The sequence below is a fragment of the Pelodiscus sinensis genome, chromosome 20, assembly GCF_049634645.1.
Source record: "Pelodiscus sinensis isolate JC-2024 chromosome 20, ASM4963464v1, whole genome shotgun sequence".
Lineage (NCBI taxonomy): Eukaryota > Metazoa > Chordata > Testudines > Trionychidae > Pelodiscus > Pelodiscus sinensis.
Window position 1 is genome coordinate 10,179,177 of NC_134730.1, and position 25,336 is coordinate 10,204,512.

General features: G+C 53.7%; 1 protein-coding gene across 4 annotated transcripts in view; it reads left to right on the forward strand.

Moving 5' to 3' along the window:
• The window catches only part of RHBDF2 (rhomboid 5 homolog 2), a 69,324-nt gene extending 48,232 nt beyond the window's left edge, over positions 1-21,092 (forward strand). For all 4 annotated transcript variants that reach the window (XM_075903594.1, XM_075903596.1, XM_075903597.1 and 1 more), the window contains 17 exons: positions 1,273-1,425; positions 2,074-2,201; positions 4,145-4,334; positions 4,672-4,884; positions 6,362-6,490; positions 8,538-8,668; positions 9,292-9,495; positions 10,056-10,167; positions 10,961-11,035; positions 11,624-11,785; positions 12,477-12,580; positions 13,260-13,323; positions 13,636-13,730; positions 14,313-14,388; positions 15,094-15,194; positions 16,027-16,180; positions 19,117-21,092. In XM_075903594.1, the coding sequence (XP_075759709.1) occupies positions 1,297-1,425; positions 2,074-2,201; positions 4,145-4,334; positions 4,672-4,884; positions 6,362-6,490; positions 8,538-8,668; positions 9,292-9,495; positions 10,056-10,167; positions 10,961-11,035; positions 11,624-11,785; positions 12,477-12,580; positions 13,260-13,323; positions 13,636-13,730; positions 14,313-14,388; positions 15,094-15,194; positions 16,027-16,180; positions 19,117-19,536 (2,487 nt within the window). In that variant the 5' untranslated portion in view covers positions 1,273-1,296 and the 3' untranslated portion in view covers positions 19,537-21,092. The remainder of the gene's footprint in view (positions 1-1,272; positions 1,426-2,073; positions 2,202-4,144; positions 4,335-4,671; positions 4,885-6,361; positions 6,491-8,537; positions 8,669-9,291; positions 9,496-10,055; positions 10,168-10,960; positions 11,036-11,623; positions 11,786-12,476; positions 12,581-13,259; positions 13,324-13,635; positions 13,731-14,312; positions 14,389-15,093; positions 15,195-16,026; positions 16,181-19,116) is intronic.
• Positions 21,093-25,336: the final 4,244 nt, after the last annotated feature.

Below are 25,336 nucleotides of genomic sequence, written 5' to 3' on the forward strand. Positions count from 1 at the left end.
GAGGCGTCTGTCTAGCTGAAGAAACCATACTTTGCGCACGTGTGGGGTGGCAGCAATCCTGGGCTGAGTGAGACTGGCTAGAGAGCGGCAGGAGAGACCCTTTAATGCATCCTGTTCTGTCACAGCATGGTTGCTCTAGACAGACCTGGGGTGTAACCACTCCCATATACCTATCCTGACTGTCTTCAGGCCTTAAATACCTTACAGACCAGCTATGGCCCAGACTTCTTACCCACTGCCTTTCCTTACAAATCCACTGACTCATTGGCTACAGGGCACTTTCTGGTGGGACTCTTGCTTTCAGTGTCTGGAGCATCCACTGCTGTTTCAGGGTGATGATTCTATAATGAAAATAAGTCTTGTGGTCTGAAAACATTTCTGCTATTTGGCTTCAATTTCTTTTCCTTGGTTTCCTCTTCTCTGGCTTAGCTTGGAGCACCTGCCTGTCGTGGTTCTGGTTCTGTGCCAGGCGAGTGCTTTGAAAACTGGGGGCAGGCTGATCTAAGCTGCGTAACTCAAATCAATGTACCTCAGATCTACTCACTATGGGATCCACAACGCTCTGATCAGCAGAAAAAACGGTTCCATCGACTCCCCTTATTCTTGTTTTGTGGAGTTGATGTTGCCAGGCATGTCCTCAACTCCCCAAGCACCTTGGGCTGGAAGCAAACCTCTTCAAAGCCTTTGAAGCTCACCATAGCAAAGAAAATGTCCAGCCCTCCTTTGCAGCATCACAAGTCACAGGGTACAATCAGGCTAGTGGTGGGAGACCTGTGGCATGGTTACGGTCAAGAACGGCTTAGAGCAGGGGACTAGGAGTTAGGGACAGAAACCAAGATCCCCATCTCTGCTGCTGAATTGTTGCCCTGTGAAAATTCACTTGCTCTTTCCCTGTCGGTTATGTGGGGCCCATAATGCATGAGTCAGAAGGGTGTGATGTTTGGGTAGCACTTGCAGATCCCTGGAGGGAAGTCCCTGCACAAGTATGAAATGTTGCTCTCTGGCAACATATGGCTGAGGAGCGGAGGATCCCTCTGGGACACAGTTAAAGGGAGGTGAGGTTCTCCATGTTTCTGACATGCTACCAAGAGGTCTCCATGTTGCACAGGCCCATTAGTGGTTAGTACTTTCTCCCGTGGTCTCTGAGAAATCCATGGAATGGCCATTACCTTTCCTTCTTCTTAGGGAGGAGATTGCTCAACCCCTCCTCTGTTGAGGGGTGTTGGCAAAGAAATCTGTGGCTTGACTCTTACTCTCCTTCTCCCCCTTTAGCCTGAGTAACTCCTCCGGTTTGAGATGGCCAGCGATAAGAATGGGGGCAGCCGGTCGAGCACCAGTAGCAGCCGCCTGCAGAGCAAGAAGCCCCCTGACCTCTCCATAACAATTCCACCGGTGGAGCCAGAGGAGGAAAGAAGCCTGAAACTGGTAAGAGGGGGGGACCCTTGGCATGACCCCAATATCCCCAAACCTGTTAATTCCCATTGACCATGAAGAGTGTCTTGGGAGAGCAGGTCGTCTCCGGTTCAGACCCATCGCCTGTCCCATACTGCCAGCAGATCAGAGCCGGTGGGGTTCTGAGCTCTGAATGCCGGTGTTCCAGGCTGCTGTCCAAGTGGCTTATTAGAGTGATGTGCGTTGAAGGCCATCTCCAAGGGGTTAGTTATTGCCCCATTAATTGCCCATTATGAAATGGCTTTACAGTGGTTCCCTCCTTCTTAACCACAGCATTGCCCTTGATCCCTTTGGAAGCAGGAGCAATATCCCTTTGGAATATTGCAGGCCATTGAGCTAAGTGACACAATGTCAGCTATGTGACTTATGTAGCTTAAGTTGACGTGCCTAGGTCTGCTTACCATGGTACCTTCACAACGGTGAATTGACAGCTGAGGCTCTTCTGTGTCTGTGAAAGCCCTAACGTATTTGTAGGGGGCTGAGCCCTTGAGAAGCAGGTCAGTCTCTTGTCTGCCAGGCTCTGCTGCACCCATCTCCCTGAACAGTGGGTTTCTGGGGGTCCCAGTTCTACATGTTTTCCCCTCCCCCACTCTGTTCCTAACCACTCTGCTCCCCTTCCAGCCTCTGAAAAACCCAGTGTATCAAAAGAGCGTGAGCCTCCAGGAGCCCCAAGGGAAAAGGGATGAGCACACCTTGGAGCAACGTCCTGGCTTCCGCAGACAGACCTCCCTGTCTCAGAGCATCCGCAGGTAAGGAACATGCGGCTCTGGGCTGTACTGGCACCACGTGCTGCAGCGCTGGGGCTGGGGTGTCCTGGATCGAGGGAGCTGGACAGATGGATTCCCTGCTGCCCTGGTCTCTGCCCTGCCTTTGCTGAGGAAGTCAAAGCTGTGTGTCTTGCAGTCGGGATAATAAAATAAGCTAACCATGTCCCACTCTGGGGCAAAAAAATACAGCTCCAGCCCAGCTGTTTGCCATCTTGGGAATGATTCCAGTCTCCTCAATGAGAACGGCAACTCTTGCTTTTCTCAGTAGTGTTTACTTTGGGCTTTCAGACACATTCAGCTGTGCTTTTTTCAGCCCCAAGTCCATTCGTAGCACGGTGCGAAGTGCCAGGGATGTCCCCAAAAGAGCTGAATTTCTGGCATCCTTTGCTATTGTAGGCCTGGGTCCCTTCAGATTAGAGGCTGCCAACTGAGCTGCATTGTGACATGTTTCTCTGCATGCAGTGGCTAGGCTGAGATCAGAGATCTCATTTTACAGTGGTGTGAACGGTATGAATGTTGTGTGCGCACCCTGTGTTCTCTCAGACCTTAATGCCTCAGTTGTACTTATGGGTGTGCCCACACTGCCATCGGGTGTCTGCTTGTAGATTGCAAAGGGATTCACAAAAGCAAGTCATGCCTGACCAATCTGGTTAGCTTCTATGATGAGGTCAGTGGATGTGATATACCTTGACTTTAGCAAGGCTTTTGATACGGTCTCCCACAATATTCTTGCCAGCAAGTTAAGGGAATGTGGATTGGTTAAATGGACGGTAAAATGGATAGAAAGATGGCTAGAAGGCTGGGCCCAGCGGGTAGTGATCAACGGCTCGATGTCAGGATGGCGGTCGGTTTCTAGCGGAGTGCCCCAAGGTTTGGTTCTAGGACTGGTTTTGTTCAATATCTTTATTAACGACTTGGATGAGGGGATGGATTGCACCCTCAGCAAGTTTGCAGATGACACTAAGCTAGGGGGAGAGGTAGATATGTTGGAGGACAAAGATAGGGTCCAGAGTGACTTAGACAAATTGGAGAATTGGGCTACAAGAAATCTGATGAGGTTCAACAAGGACAAGTGCAGAGTCCTGCATTTGGGACGGAAGAATCCCAAGCATTGTTGCAGGCTGGGGACTGCCTGGCTGTGTGTCCCAGCTAGGGTTGCCAACCCTCCAGGATGATCCTGGAATCTCCAGGAATTAAAGATTGTCACACAACCTCCAGGTCTGACCCCTGGGCAGTGAAGTTTAAAACAGAGAATGAGACACAGTGGGACAAGCTACGTGAGGATCTGTTACATGCAGTATCTATACTCACACTCTGTTGATCTAAATAGCTCTAAGGCCATGTCTCCACTTGCTGCACTGGAGATCAGTCTTCTGACAATTGATTTAGCGAGTCTAGTTAAGACCTGCTAAATCAAACGCTGAGGGTGCTGGTACTCCTTGCTTTATGTAGCTGGAGTTGCATATCTTAACCCAACCTTCCAGGTCTGGTGTAGACCTGGCCTCGTATGAAGCACAGTTGTTTTGGGCATGCAGGGGGGTTACTGCATTCCCACAATGGGGCATTATATGAATTGGAGACACATTTGTGTAGAAAGATGCATCAAGAGATCGATGGGAGGCGACTTACATCAGCCTAGCTCTGCAGTGTAGACCAGGCACCATGTGCGGTCCCACCCTGTTCAGTGTGGACAATATCCAAAGCTGCTTACAGCCTGGGAGGGGGCTAGCAAAAGTGACTGAGACATGGATGGTGTTAAAAGGTTCCAGGATGCTCTCTTGCAGATCCTCACACTCGCACCTGCCTTTACATGACTTGCTGTGTTCTTGGTCATGTGGGCTTAGCCCATGCTCAGCAGCCTTTGCATGCGCTGTCCCACCTGCAGAGAAGGGCACTGAGTGTCTCCCTCCTGCTCCCTGCTGCAGGGGCACGGCCCAGTGGTTTGGAGTGAGCAGCGACTGGGATGGGAAGCGGCAGCACTGGCAACGCAAGAGCCTGCAGCACTGCAGCTTGCGCTATGGCAAGCTCAAGGCCCCCTACCGCGACATGGAGCTACCCAGCCAGGAGACACCTTCCTTCCAAGGCATTGAGTCGCCGAAGCCCAGGATGCCCAAGGTAAAACTCTGACTTCGCTCTCGCTTACACAATGCAAACGGGCTCCAGAGAGCCCACCTCTCTGGGCCGAGGGCAGCTGTCTTCAGCTCAGGCTGCTGGCGATAACGTCAGCAAAGGGTTCTCAGAAATGCTGTCCTTGGGCAGTGGATAGCCCTGTTGTATGGGACCTGGTCTTGTGGCTCGGGCTTTTCAATCCAGTGGTTCTGGATTCAGTCCCAGCAGAGAATCCACTCACAGGGTTCCCTTGAGCATGACAGACACCCTCCCTCCATGCATGTGCACACAGCTGAGAACCCAGCCGAATTCACTGACTTCTGCCTATGTCTCCCCATCTAAGATCGTCGACCCGTTGGCCAGAGGCCGCCCGTTCCGGCACCCTGATGAAGTCGATCGTCCTCGGACCCCTCATCCCGTTCTACCACCCCAGACACCTGGAGTCATCTCCCTCACCTCCTTCACCAGCGTGCGGTCGGGTTACACCCGTCTGCCCCGAAGGAAGAGGGAGTCTGTCGCGCACATGAGTTTCAGAGCGGCTGCGGCTATCCTCCGAGTGAGTGCTGCTTGTCCATGTGTTCCCAGTTGAGCTTCTGCAACGTGAACCTTCCTCAGAGACTTGTCCAGGGCACCCTTATGTCCGTCACTCGTGTGTCTCCAAAATCTGAATGGGAGCCCTTAGAGTTCTCCCACAGCAGTAGTTCCCCATGGTGCTTAATGCCATTGAATTCTGGGACACGTGGCAGACCCAGACACTTTTCTGTTCTTGATATTTTTTGCAAAATATTTTGGTTGGATCACGCAATTTCAGACTGCTTACTGCAGCACTTTAAGCAGAATTTGCGCTAAAAATGAAGTGGTTTGAGTGAAAACTGAACAGTTCAAGAAAATCAGCTTTGAATGGGGACTTCTACAATGTGGAGGCTTTTCAGATTTCATTGCCGCTGTTGCATTAAAACCTAGGCATAGGTGGCGTTTCTGCTGGGGCCCTTTAGCAGCCTTGTTCTGCAGTGGAGAATAATCCGCTCACAGGCTGTATGAATCAGATATAGCTCACCTTGTAGAGAGGCAGTTGAAAATTTTCCTGACAAAATCGCATTCAATCACACAAGGCTGATTTGGCAAAATCAAAACTCTGCACAAGAATCTATTAATTTCACTGACCTTTTCATAGGGAAATTATGGTGAATGTTACATTTTGATAAGGGCAAAATGTTTAGACATCGAATATAATCAAAACCCCATAGACACAGTGTTGTCACAGAGTTTGGAGACTTGGACTTTTTGGCCCAATTTGGGGGACAACCAGATTTCCAGATCTGTAGATTTTCTGCAGAGCAGAAGGCCAGATTCTGATGCGCTGTAACCACAGAGTGTGGCAACACTGCCCTTGTGAGCTGTTTGTACACGTTCATGTACAGTGATCTGCAGCAAGGAAGGTTTAGATGAGAGATTAGTGGGAAAACTTTCTAACTCTAAGGGCAGTTGAGCTCTGGAATAGGCTTCCATGGGAAGCTGCAGACTCCCCATCACCACAGGTATCCAAGAACAGGCTGGACAAACACCTGTGGAGGATGGTCTAGGTTTGGTTTACTTGGTCCTACTTCAGCACAGAGGTCTGGATCTGAGGTCCCCTTGAGGTCTGTTACAGCCCCCCCGTTATGATTGAGAGTTCTAGCAGGGCAGGGCACGGGGAGTGGGGTGGCTGCACTTGCCTCTGCTGAGTGATCCAGTGACTGGATCTGTGATCCAATGAATGAAAAAGTTTGTGTGGCAGGTGCATAACTGGGATTGAGGCGTGTTATGGGGCCATCATTGCCCAGTGCTGGTGGGTGCTGGGGGAGGTGGCTGCAGCATCTGAAATGGTGACCGCTTCCTCCTTTGGCAAATCTGCGTGCGGGTTCCCAGCCAGGCAGGCGAATCTGCTTGACGTTCAGCCCTGAGCTGCCTCCTGGTCCCCTCCTATGACATGGCAAAGGGCTGCTTTCCTAGGGGACCTCTCACCCATTGGCTCACTTCTTCCTCTGTGAAAGGGACGTTCAGTTTTGGAGCACTCCACCCTGAAACGAAGAGGCAACAAGCGGAGCTTCCCATATCCCAGCCTCCTGGATGAGGACATGGTGGATGCTGCAGATACGCTGGACTCCTCGTTCTTCAGTAAGGCAAGCATGGTTCCACAATACCCTACCTGCGCCCCTCTCTCCCCTATGGCTTTTCCCTTGGAGCAGAGTCACAAGGTCCTGAAACCAGCATGGCTAGTACATCAGGCCTTGGAGGGTTTAGTGACTCCTCAAAGACCCCTGGCTACTAGCTCTGTTGAAACTCATGTCTGTGCGCATTGATGGAAATTGGGTCTCTGCATGGTTTCAGTGAAAACTATCATTACAGCAAGGGAAGTAAATCTCCCCTTTTCCTGCCCCCCCCCCTTTCATTTTCAAACTTTGACCCTGCTGCATGGCATCCCAGTCCCATCAGATAATTGGTTCTGTGCCCCTGAGAGATTTGACTGCTGGGCTGTGCATTTGGTTGCCCAGCACAGAATAATTGCTCCGCTGTCTCCCCCTTCACTGGGGGGAGTTGCTTAATGTGCTGGGGAAAATGCACCTTAATTGCATCATTGGATTTTCCCTACATATGCCCTATCCCATAGCAACCACACTTGGCCACCTCTGTGCTGCAGGGACCTAGCAAAGTAGCCATGGTGCTGTAGCTATGCTGGCTTAAATGTCAGCTGGTAGATTTTTATACCCCTGAACAGTGTAGCAAAGGCAGCCAAAGCTTTGAGTATAGATCAGGCCTGAAGGGATTGGTTGGGCAGGCGGCTGGACTTGATGACTTCCTGAGGTCTCCTCCAGCGCTGTGATTCTATGATTTAGGGACGTAAATATCCATTAAAACAGTTAAATGGTATAATTTTGACTTATTCAGGCATTCAAATGGCAGGGGCTACACCAAGCCGGCCTATCGGCCACAGATGGGCCTGAGGCCACTCAGGCATGCCCATCGTCCGGTCCTGCCCAGGCTGCTTCCGCCCACTAGGGCCTCCAGGGCCCTGCCTGCCCTCCTAGCCCACCAGGACTAGGATTTGGGCGAGGGATGTTAAATATCGATTAATTGAATGTCAATGGGTTTTCCATTGACTCTTGGATTAGTCGATAAGGACTAGCGCCCATTCCGCCTTCGAAATATACAAGAGCCCCAGCAGAAGCTCTTGTGCATTTCAAAGACTGAAATGCTGCGTGGAGCCCGGCGCCTGTGGGGGCGCTTGCGCATTTCAAAGCGGAAGTGCCCGCATGGAGCCTGGGGTCAGCCAGGGACTCCACACTGGCCCAGGGCATCACGCAGCATTTCAGTCTTTGAAATGCACAAGAGCCTCTCCTGGAGCTCTTGGACATTTCAAAGAGGAAGCGCCGCTGCTGTGCCCTTGCCCCATCCCACAGAGCTGGAGCTGGGGGGAATCCGCTTTTAAGCTGGCTCCCACCAGCACCACCTCCTCTTCCCCCCACATCCCCCCTGCTGCTGCTTTGTGATAGAGGTAGCAAGGCGGGGAAGCGACTAGTTGACTAATCTCAACTATCTGATAAGCTTTTGCTTATCAGATAATGCAGGGGGTGTCAAACCTTGATACCACAGCTCCCCTCTAAGTTGCTCGTGATTCCCTCGGAGGGTTGGGACCCACCGTTTGAGAAATGCGGAGACAATGAATTAGTTGCTTACATCCATAATTTGGGCAAGGTCCGGTTAAATGGTAAGCCTAATGCTTTATGGCTAACTGGTTCACCTTTTACTTCTCTAGTCTGATTTATACTATAAGCTCTGCAAGGCTGGGCCTTCTTTTGTACAGCACCTAGCGCAAAGAAGCCTTGGTCTGTCAGTCCTTTGATACAACAGTACTATAAATTATTTGAATAGTCTCCAGGATTGCAGAACCTGGACATGCTGTAAGCTCTTTGGGATAGGAAAGCCGGGGTCCCTGTCTCACTCGTAAGACCTTGCTAGTGCTCAGTGAATCGATGAGCAAATACTACGATGCCGCGCAAAGTGTAAATCTCTCCATGGAATTAACGGTGCATCGACCCTTACCTTCTCTCAGACCCTGTCCTGAAGCCTGGTCGGAGCCAGGAGGAAGTCTGGTGGGGACCCCATCTGGGTCAATGTATCTGTAGGAGTTAAGCCATTATGCGCGTGTCCTTGCTGTGTCCCTCACAGATCGGCCCGCACGAGGAGATGTATTCCATGCCGGACGATGTGTTCGAGTCGCCTCCGCTCTCAGCTGCTGGCTTCCAAGCGGCTCCGCACCTGGATGAAGCCCAGCCCTCCGCGGTGCAGAAGCCTGTCTTGTGAGTATCGGTTCCAGTGTGGGGCTGTCTGGGCTCAGAGCTGGGCCCCTCAGACTTCGCAGGATATTCCAGTCGGAGGTACCCTTCCTAGCTGGCCTCTTGCAGTGAGTGGGGCAGGGGTGAGCGAGAGCCTCTATAGGCCAGATCTGGCCCACCAAGTGGGTTGATCCAGCCCATGGATGCCCTGTCACTAGGCCATCGGGAGCACGAAGTCTCCTCCCCCACTAGGGATGCAGGCACCTAGAGGGAACTAGCTGGTGGTTCTCTGTTGGGGTGGGGGGAAAACACTTCCCTGCTTCCCTTCCCACAGACCCTGATTGGCTACGGTGGGGGAGCGCATGAAGTGTCCTGGCCCCGCCCCTTCCACCTGAGGCCCTGCCCCTTCTGGGGCACCCCAGGGCCTCTTCAAAAATGCATAAAGTGGCCCCTCCTAACATTATTGCCCCCACTGCTGGGGGCTGGAATGGGGCTAGGTATGCAGAAAAGACTTGGCCCTGCCCTGGCAACTCCTTTCCCTTCTGGCCACAGTGGCTCATGCTGTGATGGGGCCACCCACGAAATGGGGGCAGAGGGTTTAACCCTCCCTCTGGGCAGGAAACGGAATGAAATGCTTCTCGCTGCAGGGTGGAAGGTGCTGTTGCCTTGGGTCCTGCCGTCCCCGGCCCCAAGAGAGGCAAGCGCATCGCTTCCCAAGTGAGGCACTTTGCCTTCGACCGCAAGAAGCGATACTACGGGCTGGGGGTGGTAGGCAAGTGGCTGAACCGGACGTACCGCCGGAGCATCAGCAGCGTAGTCCAGTCGCAGCTGGAGAACACAGACAGTCACAGGTAAGGGCCAGGCTCTGGCTGTGGGCGGCAGGGTGGTTACAGTGGGCTGGACAGATCCTGGGCCCAGTGCTGCCCCCTAGGTGAACTCTGGACTGGGCTCTTTGAGACTGGTGTGGAGTCACTCCTGCTCAGGATCAGGGCCTGTTGTGTAGCTGTCAGTCCAGCATGGCTCATGCCCCTTCCAAACGCACACAGCAGGGGAGCTCTGTTCGCTTATGCCCCGATGCCTTCGAGGCCCCTCGTCCCAGCAGCCTCCTACCAGACGAAGAGTTGTGCTGGCGGAGGGGTCTGGATGGGCAAAGGGTTCTGCTGACTTGATTTCTATTTTAGTGCAATGGGTGTGAAATGAGACCTGCCCTGGGGTTGTGAAATGGTCCAGCGATCCCAACGGCAGCTTGTCCAGTGCGCCTCCGAACCCAGCCTGTGCATCCCTGTCCCACACCTGACCAGACCTGCCATGTCCCTGCTGTGTCAGACATGGGCATCTCCAGTGAGGTTGGCAGGCACGAGGCTGCTCAGTCTTAAGTGACCCTTGTTTGTGTTTCTTTTCCCTGCCTCAGGCCATATTTCACCTATTGGCTCACCTTTGTCCATCTCCTCATTACCCTGCTGGTTATCTGCACCTATGGGATCGCGCCCATGGGCTTTGCCCAGCACGTGACAACAGAGTTAGTAAGTTTAATAGCTATTGGCTGTGCCCATTCTGGGGTTAGGGGGCTGTGTAGCCTGTCGGGCCCTGGGGCTAATGGCTCCTGTGAGGAATCCTATCTCTGAAGTGGCAGGACTCCAGCTGCTGATTAAAGCTGCCGGCAAAACAGGGATAATCCCATGCAGGCTTAAGTCTCCCAGCATCTCTGGATGCTTAGTGAGCCAGGCACTGAAAAGAGGCAGGAATTGAGCTTCCTGGAAAGATGGGCAACTCTTATCCTTTCCTGTAACCTGTTTTCCCCTCTGGAAAAAGCAGACAGTCCAGTGGGAGCAAGCATGCTCCATTTGTGAACACCAGGAACATCTCTCTTGCCACTGACAGGCCAGCCTGGGTCGGCGGAGCGAGGCTGGTCCAGAGGCTAGAGTCCTTGACTAGGAATTGGGAGACGGGAGTCAGATTCCCAGCCCTGCCACTGTCTTGCTGAGTGACTGTGGCAAGTTACTTGATCATCCTGTTCTGTGAAGTGGGGCCAATAGCACTGTTGTACCTCAGGGGGTGCTGGGAGGCAAAACGCTGTTAACGGTCATGAGGGGAGGCTGCCTAAGTACTTCCAAGGACTTGAAGCTGCTCTTCCCCGGCTCTCACCTTGCCCTTGTAGTTAGGGACCTGCATTGTCACAGGAGCCAAAGTGGAGCCAGCTGGACACACTGATCCCAAGCTGCATTTGTAGGCCCGGCAGTAGGAAAAATCCACTTAACCCTTTGGTCCTTTTAGCTGTGAATTACTGTGACCTTTCATCGGCGTGCCCCTTGGCAGGTGCTGAGGAACAAAGGGGTCTATGAGAGCGTGAAGTACATTCAGCAAGAGAACTTCTGGATTGGGCCAGGCTCGGTAAGGGGCATGTCTGCGGTTCCCCCTCCCTTCCTCCTTTTCCCCACGGAAGGCCAAGAGGGACTTGCACTTCAGTGCAGAGGGAGAATGGCGCGATTCCAGCAGCTGCTAGCCAGGCGTCCCTGACTCACGGCATTAGCCAGCATGCCAGGCCCCTGCGCTGTTCCATGTCTGGGCTCTGCGTTCCCACGGTGGCTGGTGGCTTTGTGTGATGTGACGCGGCCCACCAAATGCTATAGACTGTGGCTGTTCTTTGTACACTGGACTGAGAGCCACCTTGTTATCCCCTGCCCCAGGAAAGAGCTAGGCTTGCCTGCGCGGCCTAACTCCACTGGACTTCCAGGCGCTCTCCTCAGGGTGTGCCAGCCCCATCTGCCTTGCAGGCTAACAGCAGCTGCACCTGAGTCCCTTGGAACCTCTCCCCTGTGATATCCAGCCCCTGAAACTGGCTCTGCACAGGAATCCCAGATCCTCTGCCCTAAAGGTGCAATGCACCCCAGGTTTAGCTTAAGCCGCTGCTCCTGTGGACTGTGCGGCACTTGTAATGACACCGCAAGAGGGCTTGTGTGGAACCGTATTGTGTTTCAGATTGACCTGATCCACCTGGGAGCCAAGTTCTCCCCTTGCATGCGCAAGGACCAGCAGGTCGAGAAGCTCATTCAAAAGGAGAGGGACCAGGAGCGCAACTCGGGCTGCTGCGTCCAAAATGACAACTCGGGCTGCATCCAGACTCAGCGAAAAGACTGTTCGGTGCGTGGCTGCCTGTCCCCTCTGGGCCAAGGACACCTCCAGGGATCCCAAGTGCAGCTGCAGACCTAATGCCGGCAGGGTTTGGGTGGTGAACCGGGGGGGGGGGCTACTTCTTGCTGGGAGGCGTTGAAGGAAGGATCCAGGAAGATCCCAGACAGTGAAGAACTGGGTGTGGTGAGGCAAGACAGGATTCAAGGGTAATGTGGTGCTGACCTGTGGCCTTGTCTCCCCTTAGCTTGTGGTAGATAGAGCGACGTTAGGAATCCCTTCCATTGGGCTCCACTTACATTTCCACCCATCTTTGGGCGGCAGTCACCGCAAGGCGTGATGGTAAGCAACAAGCACCGCAGGAATCCGCCTCACTTACGCTTAGTGGATTAACACCGTGGAGACCATTCGAACCAAAGATGGAAGGAAACCTAAGAGGAGCCAGTCAGGAGGGAGGTCCTGATTCAGATCCCACCATCTCGGGCCCGAGGGCCCGGAAGACTAAGGAACTAGACTGGATTAGCTACAGAGTGGGGAAAGGGCAACTGGCGGAGGTCGCCCAGAGGGTGGGACGCCCAGCGGTGTGGGGGTGAGCCCCACAAGGCATCTCTGCACTGACTGCATGGACCCATGTCTGAACCCCTCAGTACCTGCTCACCAACTAAAAACCCGCTTCCCAAATTCCCATTCTCTGTAACTGCAGGAGACTTTAGCAACTTTTGCAAAATGGCCGGACTCCAACGCCCCGAACTTCAGCAATTCCAGCGGGAAGCGAACATCCGGAGCAGTGTGCCAGCAGGATCCCAGGTATGGACACTCCTGGGGCAAGGAGCCCCAAACCTTGGGGGAAGGAACAGGATGGGTCGTTGAACAGGGATGAGGGATTGGAGGCTGATTCTGGGTTTACTGACTAAGGATGGCTTGGGAACCCTATACCAGGGTGGGGTCTTGGCTTTGGGATGCTGGGCCTACTATAAAGGGGTTGTACTAAGGGAAAATGTTCATGCCCCTGGTGTCTTGCATCTGACGATCTCCAGGCACGCTTCCAGAAGCATATGCTGCTGTTCTAAGGAGGAGAGGCAAAGTTAATTGAAACAGTCTTGCCTGAGCACTGACAGAGTTGGCATCAGTTAGCAGTAGAACCCAGAAGTGCTGGCTGCTAGTCGTGTTCTCTCGGTTCTTAATGTACGGGGTGAGAGAGGAGAAACGAATTTACCTATTGGATGCTTATGTTTGTGTGCCCATCACCTGGGTCTCTGGGCATGCAACATGACCCAAGGGCCTGTTAAACTGCCCCAGTCAGTCCAGGCATGGTCCATTGTAAAGTCTGGCCCTCACAGACCGAAGGGGGTGAACTGGGACAGTGCGCGAAGGTGGCAGGAGAGAGAAGCTACCTCGCTCCCCACTAGTGCCCATCATGGGCTGTCAGGATCCCAGACGGAGGCTGCAGCAGAACCCTTCCTCACTGATTGCTCCATTCCCACAGGACATGTGAGGAGCCAGCCTCCACCCCCCCTCATGTCTGGCCAGATGACATTACCAAGTGGCCGGTAAGGAATCTCCCAGTAACATTTTGCTGTTTCCCTTCCTGTTCGTCGTTGGAAATGCCCCTTGCATTCTGGGAGGGGCCTCCTGGCCTAGAAAGACATGAAATAAAAAGCACTTGTCTTCCCGGGCCAAGTTGGGGAGCCCCTGGACCAGAGGTGAGGCAGCTCGGGGAGAGGAAGGCCGTGGGTGTAGCCAAACCCCAGCGTGATGGGTCTGGGTGGAAGAACTCTCCCTTGTGCACTTGGCTACAGACTGGCCAGCTGTGGTCATGCCTCCCTCCTGTTCTCTAACGAGGTCGTTGCTCTTCCTTTGAGATTTGCACCTTTCAAGCCAAAACCAACCATACTGGCTTTTTGCACATGGACTGTGATATCAAAGGGAGACCGTGCTGTATCGGTACCAAAGGCAGGTAAGCGGTGCCCGTGCTCCTTCAGACAGCTTTCCCGATGCTACGGCTGGACTCAGCCATGGCTGGGATGCCTGTTCTCCTCCGAGGCAGTGGGAACTCCTAGCACTAGTCTGGAGTGGAATGGGGGCAACTGCATTCCCACTTACAACTGCCTCAGGGATACATCTGACTCTGCATGCCTCTGGGTACCTGTAGGATGCCCTGGTGCATGGACAGCTCTACTGGATGCTCTGTCCTTGGGAGACCTGTGTCCTGGGGCCACCCCCATAGGAGGTTTGCAGTTAACATCCTGGGGATCTTTCATGGGAAAGATGCTTCCTCCTTAGACAGCCATCGTTGGCCAGTCACTGACTTGAGGTCCCTGTAGTTTGGCTGCGATGAGCAGAAAATGCCACAGTGGGAGCTGAGAGCTTCAGACAAACCCCGTAAAGGCAGCATGGAATTAGGCAGCCAGAGCTGGTTCGACTCCATCTCGTCTATGGGTGGAGGGGAGAATGAATGAGGCTCAAGGCTTTACATGTGGAGGGGAGAGGAAAGGGAACCCTGCATGAATTTGACCCCCCTTGTCCTCCTGTGCACTAGCTGTGAGATTACCACGAGGGAGTACTGCGAGTTCATGCATGGCTACTTCCACGAGGAGGCCACTCTCTGCTCGCAGGTGAGCCGAGCTTTGGGCCGCTGGGTTGGAGAAATGCTGCACGGTGGGGGAGAGGGGCAACACTTAGCCTTTGCTGTGCTGTGCTGAGTGTGTTGGTGAATTGGCAGGCTGGCTGTGTAGCTCTGTGAAGCCACGATGGGCAGCTCTCTGCCAGCTGCTTGGGGAGCTGGGTCAGCACACAGCTGGGTGGTGGCTGGGAATGAAAGCAGAAGATCCTTCCTGGTCGCAGGCAGAGCAGTCCTAGGGATGAGGGCATGCACTGAGAATGGCAAGATGCTGATCAATCAAGCAGCATCCAGCCTGGAAGCAGCCTGCAATGGTATCGCAGCACCTTGCTGGCAGGAAAATGCACTTCCTGGGTAGCAGCTTGGATGGTGAAGAAACCCACTGACCCCAGATCTCTGCTGGGTGCCCGGGTGCCCAGCTGCCCTGGCGCTTTGCCCCTTCACCCATGGGAGTCACACTCGGCTCTGACCTGACTCATTCATGGTGGGGTCTTCAATGAAAGCACTATGGGCAGGCTGAGGCTGCTTTGCTGGACTTGATGACTAGCCTGAGAAGGTGCTTGCTGTGAGTCGGCTGCTGCCTGCGCCTCTTCCTCTCCTGCCTCTGTTCTCCCGAAAACCTGGCGCTGGCCGGGAGCCAGTGCTGCTGCAGCTGCCTCGGGCCTCGTTTTACCCCGTAGCACTTTCCCTTTCATTTCAGGTCCATTGCTTGGATGATGTGTGTGGCCTCCTGCCATTTCTGAACCCGGAATTCCCCGACCAGATCTACAGACTCTGGCTGTCCCTCTTCCTTCATGCTGGGTAAGAAGCATGGTGGGTGGGGGAGGGGATCTGCCATTCATCCATGAGCCTCCCTTGGCAGCTTTGCCGATGCTTCCAGCAAGGCTGGCAATGAGCAAAGTGCCCTGGGCCAGGGTTACAGTTTGCCTCTGGACACTGACACACCCACCAAGAGTGAAAATAGGTGCCAAATGGCCCCCTAGCATCGTCCTGAGGATCGATGGGCCCTACGCAGTCCCATTAAATTGATGCCCCTGTGCCTGAGGGTGGGGGGATCTTTCGGGGGGTGACTCGAAGGTCCTACAGTCAAACACCGTAAACTGATTCCAGTTCATCTGATGAAGTGACTTTCCCCACAAAGCTCCTGCGCTGTTCACTGTTCACCTCTAAGGTGCCTCGGGGCTCCTCGTTTTTGCAGACACAGACTAACACAGCTGCCCCTCTAAGACAGTAAAGTCCGAGACTGACCGTCCCTGCCTGGGGTTGGCAGATGCCTGCTAAATGGTCCGTTGCTGCTGGAATGGCTCTTTCACCGGCTCAGTGTCTGCCACTAGGGCCAGCCGGCTTTGTCACATCCCGTTATCTAGATCCTCTCCGGAGGAAGTGAAGCCTGGGACCGGGGGAAGGAGGAGCTGGGTGGCTGGATGTTCAGACCCGGTGGTGCCCCAGGTGTTCAGGTGCCCAATGCAGCAGCACATTCTGCGTATGGATGAGGACGGCCTTGCCTGCAGCTGCCCGTCCCAGACTCCTGATTTAGATGAAGCTTGAGTAACTCTCCGCTGCTGCGCGTGGGGTGAGGGGCAGTGGGCTGGGTGCAGGGGTTGCCATGTAAGCGTCTGTTCTATTTCCCTAGGATTATTCACTGTCTCGTGTCAGTGATCTTCCAGATGACCATCCTCAGGGATTTGGAGAAGCTGGCAGGCTGGCACAGGATATCGATCATCTTCCTGCTCAGTGGCATCACTGGCAACCTGGCTAGTGCCATCTTCCTTCCATACAGGGCTGAGGTACGGGTGCTGTGAGACCGGGGGGGTGGGGGGGTTGTTTTCCTCTGTAGCTCTGACCCTGCCAGCTTTCAGCTGCTCTCTCCATCGGAGGCAAAGCGCAGAGGCTTTCTCCCCAGAGATCCTGTTAGTGCCCAGTGACCATCAAAAGCACTTAGAGTAGGGGTGGGTCTAACGTCCCTGCGGAAGGAAGCCCTCCAGCTGCCCCAGAGCAGGTACAGCACAAGCTCCAGCTGCACCAGTTTCCCTGCTCTGCCCTGCCCATGGGCCAAGCTGTAAGTGAAAGGGCTGCACCCTCTCCCTGAAGCCAGTCCGGCCTTGGCCTCTGCACAGGCTACGAGTATGAGGCCCAGTTGTGTCAGGGTCTCTCTTCTGAGGCGCACGCGTGGAGTAGCATGGAGACCCACTAGCCTGAACGCAGCATCAGACTGGGGTACAGCTGGAGCCAGTGATCTGGAGGTACAAGTCCCTGCCAGCTGCATGTGATGTGGGCTGTGCTCAGGCTGGTGGCCTGAGCTCATTGAACATCCCTCCCTGAGGGCAGCGAGCCTGCACCCTTTGCCCTGTCTCTGCCTGATGCTGCTCTGTGCACCGCCCAGTGGCAAGTGGAATGACGTGCGGGGGGGAGGGGGGGGCGCTGCCTGTTGGCTGAGAGGGCACTTCTATCTGGTGCTTGTAACAGGCAGCTTGGTGCCTGGCCCCGCCCCAGACCATGGGTGTGCTAGCCTGGCAGGCAAAGGCAGGGGATAACTGGGTTAGGCACCACGGCCGAAGGGGTAGCAGTCCAGCTTCCTCAACTTCTTAAACTGATTGCTCTCGTGGCTGAGCCGAGTAGGGAGGTTTTGGAGGGATTAATAAGTGACTCCAGGCTGCAAGGCAGCTGCTGCCTTTCACTCATTCTCCCTCCTTTCTTCTTCTGCCCCCCCCCCCCCCGCCTGACCTGGGCAGGGGTCTCCCCACTGCACAGCCGTTGTCCCACCTTCCCTGGAGCTGGCTGCCCCCTTTCCTGCAGGAGAGAGCACTGGACCCCTCCTGCCCCCACACGCCTTCTAGGCACCAAGCCCCTCCCTTGGGAAAGGGGAGGAGGTGGCAGGTTCCCAGTGAACTGTCTCCCCCCCGCGGGCCGGGCTTTTCCAGCCTGACTGAGCACAAGCAAAATCAGTGAGGCGGGAGTGCTTGGTGCCTCTAGTGCTGCAGGCCTTAGCACCCCGGGCCCTAGTTTGGGAGCAGGGCCCCGTCCTGCCGGGTGCGGAGCAAGGCGCGTACAGGCGGTGGGTTTTTAACGGTGCTCTGTAGCTGTCTGCTGCAGCACAGACTTTCCAGGTGCAGCTGCTCTCCCAGGGCAGGGGAGTTGATTTTCTGCTCTGTCACGGCAGTCAGAAGGGGGAGGCGTCTGCGCTCTGAGCTGCATTGGAACGTACGTTCGGTGCTGGGCGTAATGGGGACAGTCGCCCACGGCGTGACCATTGAGGGGTGTAGCTTAGAGCTGTTCCTTTTTGTAACTGGAGGTGAAACTGACTGTACTCTACTCTAGGTGAGCAAAGGGCCTAAACGTTGCTCTTTCTCCGACTTCTTGCTAGTGCAGATCAGGCCTTGACTCCTCTTACCAGAGTCCAGGAGTCCTAGGTACAGGAGCCTGATTGGAAACAGAGAGTTCAGTAAAGTTTTTAGTCTGAGTTGTGGATGACCCAGGTGTCCGTCCCTTCACTTCTCTGACACACGGGGTGGGGCTACAGCATGCAGCTCTGTCCACATGTGCAGAGCTCGCACGTGCCAGGCTGCCCCCGGAGGTCCGCATGAGCATGCATGTACTGCGTGGGCTTACGCAATGGGCAGATGGCTAATCTGGCACCAAATTCTGATGGGCTTTGCATTAGCTCACACGCACGTAATCCCTTTGAGTGGGTCTCAGGTGATTGTTTGGGAGCCTGTGGGGCAGGAAGGGGACCCAGCTTGCTGCTGCGGAGTCACCAGAAGTGCTGACTCTGGAAACCAGAGCACAGATCCCTCCTTTTCCAAAGCCACTTCGCCGCCGGCCCAGGCACAGTGCTCGTCCCAGGTGGCCAATGGGAGCCTTTCTGTCTAGCTGTGGCGTCAGGTTAATTCTTCCCCATCCTCGCTGCTTCCCCTGCACCGTCCCCGCCAGCGTGCAGAGCATAGGCAGTGGTCTCGAGGAACACTGCTAGCCAGTCCCCTTTGCTAAGCCCCCTTCCTGTCTCGCCTTCCAGCACCAGAAACCGGCTCTGCCCTTAGACGATGCAGGTGCCAGAACACAATCCACCTCGCCCTCCTGTGGCTATTTGCTGTCCAGGATAAATTAGGCACATCACGGGAGAGCTAAAATATTAGGGAAAACGATCTCCCAAGGAGGGGGTGAAGCACTGGAATGGGTCGCCTAGGGAGGGGCTGGAATCTCCATCCCTAGAGGTTTTTAAGTCCCAGCTTGACAAAGCCCCGGCTGCGATGATGCAGTTGGGGTAGATCTTGCCTTGGACTCGATGACTCCTGAGGTCTCTTCCAGCCCTAGGATTCTAAAGCTGGGAGCTGGTCTAGCTGGCTGTACCAAAAGCTGCCGTTGGCTTGAACTGGATTATTTTTTAACTTGGCACCTCTGGTGGTGAAGCCAAAGCAAGTGACGAGACTGAGACCAGGTCACAGTGCAGCAGCTGAAGGCCTCTTATCTCCTCAGGACTGAAACCAAGGACAGCGCATGGCAAGGCTGCTGAATGAGCCCTTGCCATGGTTAACCTTGTCTCAGCCTGCTGTCCACACGCTAGCAGGCAAAGTATGAGGGTGGAAACAGAGGTGCCGGAGGCAGTGACTTGCCCATGGTCATACAGCAAGTCAGTGGCGGAGCAGAGACTAGAGTCCCATTCTCCTGATTCCTGTGGTGCCCTATTCACTCAGTCCACTGTAACCTCCGTCTTTATCTCCTTCAGGTCGGCCCTGCTGGATCACAGTTTGGCTTGCTGGCCTGCCTCTTTGTGGAGCTCTTCCAAAGTTGGCAGATCCTGGAGAAGCCCTGGAAAGCTTTCCTGAACCTCTTTGGGATTGTCCTCTTTCTGTTTGTGTGTGGCCTCTTGCCTTGGATAGACAACATCGCCCACATCTTCGGCTTCCTCAGCGGCCTCCTGCTGTCCTTCGCCTTCCTTCCCTACATCACCTTCGGCACCGTGGACAAGTACCGCAAGCGGGTCATGATCATAGTCTCCCTGCTGGTCTTTGTGGGTCTCTTTGCCTCCCTGGTGGTGTGGCTCTACGTCTACCCCATCAACTGGCACTGGATCGAGTATCTCACCTGCCTGCCCTTCACTAGCAAGTTTTGTGAGAAGTACGACCTGGACCAGGTTTTGCATTGACCCCAGCCTGGAGACCGGGCAGGAGGGGGCAGAGATTCGAACATGGCAAGTTGGCACCAGGTGGCTTTTCTCAGTGACTGGAAAATTGACTTCAAATCATGGTGGGGCGGATGTTGCTATTGACTGCCCCAGTCTCCTGGCCTGCCATCTAAAGCCATGCGGGATGTTCACTCAGGGCAAGGCCTGCCTCAGAGCCCCGTCTGTCCCTTAGCACTGTTGCCGGGTGCTGGGCAAGTGGTGGTGTTTTGGGGGTGCTGCGCTGGCAGGTCACTACTGGATGTGGGGAGAATTGGAGATGAACTGACCTGGGCTGCACTCGGCAGTGGGGCCAGATCTGTTGGGGGAGACGGGTCTGTCACCCCGCATAGAAAAGCCATAATCCTCGGCTCCAGGTGTCACCCTGGGAGCCCAGCAGCTGCTTTGCCTAGGAAAGGCTTGATCCAAATGGGAACATGGGAGATTTTGGTGCTTTTGTTCTGTGCTGGGACAAGGCCTCTAGCCTGGGCCGTGCGGAGGGGATGACTCCACACAGCAACGTATGTTCAGAACCACCCTCCCCAGCATCTCTGCCTCTTGCGCTCAGACACTCCTTTCCCAGTGGGGCTGCAGGGCCCTTTCTCAGGGGATGGAAACCCCAAGAACGAGGCATTTCAGAGTGTGCCTTGAACACACCTGTTGATCTCAGTCTGCCTGGTTCCCTGCTGTCACTGTCGATGGCCTCTGACCTGACCTGACCTGACCTGTACCGCCCTTTCTTCCTTGTGCCTAATGATGTGAGACAGGGCTTCATGCCCTGTAGCCTTCTCCCTGTCTCGGTGCCTTGTGGGTACTATGAATCGTACTGTGAAAACCAGCCCTTGCTCTAGGGTGCGCTTCGATATTTCTTACCTCCCTAAGGCTCTAGTGGAAAACACTAGTCCTCAGCCATCACTCCAAACTCAATGCTCGCTGGTAAGAGTCCTCCAGTGCTCACTGGAAGCCCAGGCCTTGTTCTAGTAGCTCTGGGCAGTGAATGCTGTTGCCTAGATCAGTGGAAACTGACTGTTTTAATGACACTGATGCAGAGTCTGATTTCCAATATGGTGCATAGGCCCTGACTCAAATTGAGCTGGGCTTTGCTGTGAAAACCACTCCATGGAAATCAGTCTCTGCATATTTCAGGTGCCAGTTCGGCCCAAGGGTGATGGATTTAGACCCCTACTGACACATTGTGGTGTGTTTGTCCCAATATCCATCACTAAAGTATCCCAGACTTTTCTGTTTGATCTTTAAAAGCGTGAAGGCCCCTCTTTAAAACAATTGGCTCCTGCAAGCTGCAAGGAATTGGAGTCGAGTTTTCTCTTGTAAGCACAGAAGCTGGGCCTGCCTCCATCTGTCTTGTTACTGGAATCTGCGTTCCTAGCTAGGCTGACCAGGAAACTGTCATAAAGATGAACTAGCAAAGTAACACGCCACTGACTATTCTGGGTCAATGTTTGTGCATCTGCTGCAGAAGGCCGATGAAGGGGGACTGGGTTAGTCAGCAGCTGTTACAACTCCACCTTGCTTTGGACCCCCGGGTCTCCTGAATTCTCTCAGGAGATGGCTGTCAGAGGGGATTCTTCACATTTGACAAGGCCAGACTCCCCCACTGCCTTTCATTTTAAACCAATCGGGCTAGTATTGGGGTGAATGAGTAACTGCTGGCTATCCTTTGAAATCATGAGCTGGGAGAATGGACCAAAAAGCACCCAGGGAGACACCAAATCTCAGTTTCTTCCTTATCTCCTAGGGCTTCAGTACAATAACTCTCCAGTTAGTAACAGCGTGGCAGAGACTGTCCTGTATGGTTTGATATGTTCCTGTATATTAACTTGGCTGTTCAACTTTTAACAAGTACCCAAACTTTAATTCTCTTGTAACTAGGAGATGTCATGTTAGAGAGAGAGAGAGAGAGAGAACAATTAAGCTACATGGTGTTTGGACCACGTAGCACTGGGCTTTTGCAGTTGCTGCGTTCCTGGCTGGGATCTTTTCAAGAAGCAAGTATATGTTCATAAGTTCTCAATAAATTTAAAGTGAATTCACCCATGAGCAGAAGTGGGAAGTGCCTAGCACTTCGGCAGTGTTAAGAGTCTGCTCCCAGGAAGACGAAGGCTCTCACTTTGACACCCTTAGTTCTGACACAACAGATAATATTCAGGTCGGGGGGGTGCAATATGTGTGCTCTGCAGTGCTGGCTTCCAGCCCTGTGCGTGGTGGGCATCACACACCCGCCTGGCTGGGCCACTCTGCTGTGCAGTGCATAGCAGCTGCCCCCTCATGCGGAGAGGAGGGCTGTGGGTGGATCAGCGATAAAGCCCTACTGCTGGCCATGCTCTACTTCCTCAGTGGCTGGGAAGGGCTATCCGTTGAAGCGTGAAGAACGAATGCTTGGCGTTGCTGTCCTCCCTGCCTCAGTCAGGCAGCACGGGGCATCCGTGTGTTGCTCTAAGCACCCAAAGGCTCGTCTGACTTGTGATCAGCTGTCTCTGTCTGATGCGGGGAGGGGCCTCCTTCAGCTCAGACACTTCGAACAATCAAACCACTTTGTTTCACTTGTGCACGTGGAACCTGGCCTCGCCCCGTGTTGGTGAAAAGAATCCGTGTTCCCAGTGCACGTGGGCTGGGGGGTGGCTGTGTATTGTCTGAGCATCAGTACTGCTTCTAGGCCCATGCTCCTCCTCCTCTCTCACTCTTGCTGTTTTATCCCAGGGCTGGAGCTCTACCATGTTGTGCCTGAAGCTTTTAAATACGGTATCTGATAAATGTGTCTGTATGTCAGAAGCGCTCAGAGCCTGGTTTCCATGCTCAGTCACTGCTGGTGGGCAGGTTACACTAGGTGGGGGTAGTGTGAACTCTTGCACACTTGTTTTGTGTCCAGTGGGGGAGGGAGGACGGAATAAACAGAGTCATGGTGGACTCTAAACCCGAAGCATCAACAAAATGATGGTGAAATACAGGTTGTCTAACTCTTCTTAATAAGCCTGGCTATCGTCTTAATTTGCGACTGACGGCGAGTCGGGGTTCCCCCTGAACATGCAGCCCAGTAGCAGCAAGAACAGACTCCGCCACCCAGTAGAACAGAGAGGGTTTATTGCTTCTCCAGGATACAGCACAGCATAGACGTGACGTGGCTACAGGAGTCTGGACCAGGATGCCTCAGACCCCTTGAGATGGGGTGCCTTGGCCCTTGGACTCCCAGCCCCCTCCTTAGTCTGTCTCCTTCACGATTCCAGCCAGAAACTGACCCTTTCCCTAACACTCCCCCCGTTGTTCCATCCCTTCCCTTATCCAATAGAACCGGTTTGGTCACTGTCATGGGGGCCCTCAAGGTGCCCCCCGCTGGGCGGTGCTTACAGACAGAGGCCAGTAGGGGTCATCCACAGCCCAAGCACAGCAACCAGCAAGGTACTGACACTACATCACAGCGACACTAAAGATTCTTGGGTCAGTTATCCTAGAGCAGAACCAACCACTGCTTCCTTTGGCTCTTCTCCCAAATGCAGTCGTTCTCCCTGGACTGGTGCCCTCACCTGAATGCTTCTCTCTTTAGCAAATGTGTTACCAGGTACTGTGTAATGTCTGTCGCCGACACCTACGGCCTGCATTACTGTAACAACTGAGCACCTCACACTAACGTGCCTGGGCGATAGGGCCATGGAATTATCCCTGTTCCTCAGATGGGGGAGCTGAGGCCCAGTGTCGCCGTTGCACAAAGCCTCACAGGAACACTGGTGGTGGTGCAAGGAATTCGATTCAGGTCTTCAGAGACCTTGAGTAAGTGTTCTAACCACTGGACCTTCCTTCCTCTCTAATAGCATGCTAGACCAGCCTTCCATATACTTCTTATATAGCTAATACTGTATTCCCAACCCAGCTGGGAGGCAGTTTCTCCTGAGCAGCTGCACAAGTGCAGAGTTTACAGAGAACACTTGAAGTCAGCTGGAGTCTCTTCATTGATGTAAGATCAGACTCTATTTAATGGCACTTGTAGGGGGAATATATCATTTATTTCTTTAGTTGTGGGTTTCCTTGCTGACTTGGCAAACATAAGAACTAGGGGTCACCAAAGGAAATTAATAGGCAGCAGATTTAAAACAAAAGGAGGTTTTTCTTCACTGAGCGCACAGTCAATCTGTGGAACTTCTTGCCAGAGGATGTTGTGAACACTAGGATTTTAACAGGGTTCAAAAAAGAGCTGGATAAATTCATGGGGGTTAGGTCTGTCAATGGCTATTAGCTAGGATGGGTAGGAATGGTGTCCCTAGCCTCTTTCAGGCTGGAAACAGATGACAGGAGAGGGATCACATGATGATTACTTGTTTGTTCACTTCCTCTGGGGCTCTGGCACTGGCCACTGTCAGCAGACAGGATACTGGGCTAGATGGACCTTTGGTCTGGCCGTTCATATGGTAACCTGCACTGTAGTGAAATTTAATGAGCAACTGAATTCTGGTGCTTAGAGACAATCAAAGGGCATATTCAAATGACAAACTCCATGTGCCTTTCGAGCGGTTTGTGGTGTCCATTAGGTAGCGCTTGCAGCCCCAAACCCAAACCTGCCTTGAGTAGTGAAACATGGAGCTACCCGTAGCTCTGGCTAGTGCCAAGTGCCTCTTCCTGTTGCTGCCATCTCCCCTCTCGCCTATGCAGGCTCTAACTGCTGCCTGCTTTGACTTCACTGGAACAGCAGTGTCTGCTCCTGCAGCATCCTTCCCTAGGGGAGGCTTCACCCAGAAGAGAAGCCTGTTCTAAGTGGTTGGGACCAAGCAGTTGGCCAATTCCTGTATTTTGCAGAGAGCCTGCCCAAGACCTGTATCCTGTCTGAATTCCATGCTGGGGCCTGCAGACTCTGCCTTGGCCAAGAAAGCCAGCAACTGTCCTGGGATTCGTGTGGTAAATGGGCTGAGTGGCAGGAACAGAGCTGTCACTTAATACAGGCCCAGCAAACGCTCCTAGCATAGATACTGCCTATACAGGCAGCGCCTGCTTGTGCCAAGAGAGCTCTCACCAGCGTAGCTAGGGGACTCTTGCTGGCATAACTCCAGCCCTGCTAGGGCTTTGGTCTCAGGTTCACAAAAGCAACACTCCTAGCCAACACTTATGATAATGGCAAAATATTCTAGCATCTAGTTCCCCTGCTAGGGGGAGAGGCTGGGTTAACTCCAGAGGGCAAGCAGGACCGGGTGGGGTGGGATGGGTGGAAATCGTGTGTTCCTGCTTTAAATTCCAACTGCCCCAGTAGGGAGTATGCAAAAGGCCTTCCCTGGTGTGGGAGAGCTAGATACTCTGAGCCCCTCTGGCAGCCGGTGTACACGTGTTGCTGTGTGTGACGTGCTGATAGCACCGTCCTACGAGGGTGCTCTGATCTGTCCTGCTGGTTTTCCTGTCCTGCACAAGACGGCTCTTGCCACCTTCCTGTTGCTGTGGATGCTTGTTGGGACCAGGTTGGTTTAAAACTCTGTTCTGAATGAAGTCTAGGTCCAGGCAGGACAAGTGACCTGGCTTTTCTTGCGAAGGGTGGATAGGAAGGTGCTGAGCATCCTTGGAAAGCAGATGGGGCTCTGTGGAAAAGAAAGGCAGCACATCTCTCGATGATGGCCTCCTAGGCTCTGTGAGAGCCCAAACTAGAGAGTGCAGGGCTGTTATTCCACATGATCCCAGCAGCAATAATCTCTCAGGTTATTGGGGGCTTTAAAATCCTCTGTCCCTTGTGCATTCATGTTGGATATTTCCAACCTTCCCATAGCTAAAAGGGGGAAGATGCTTTGTGGGCCAC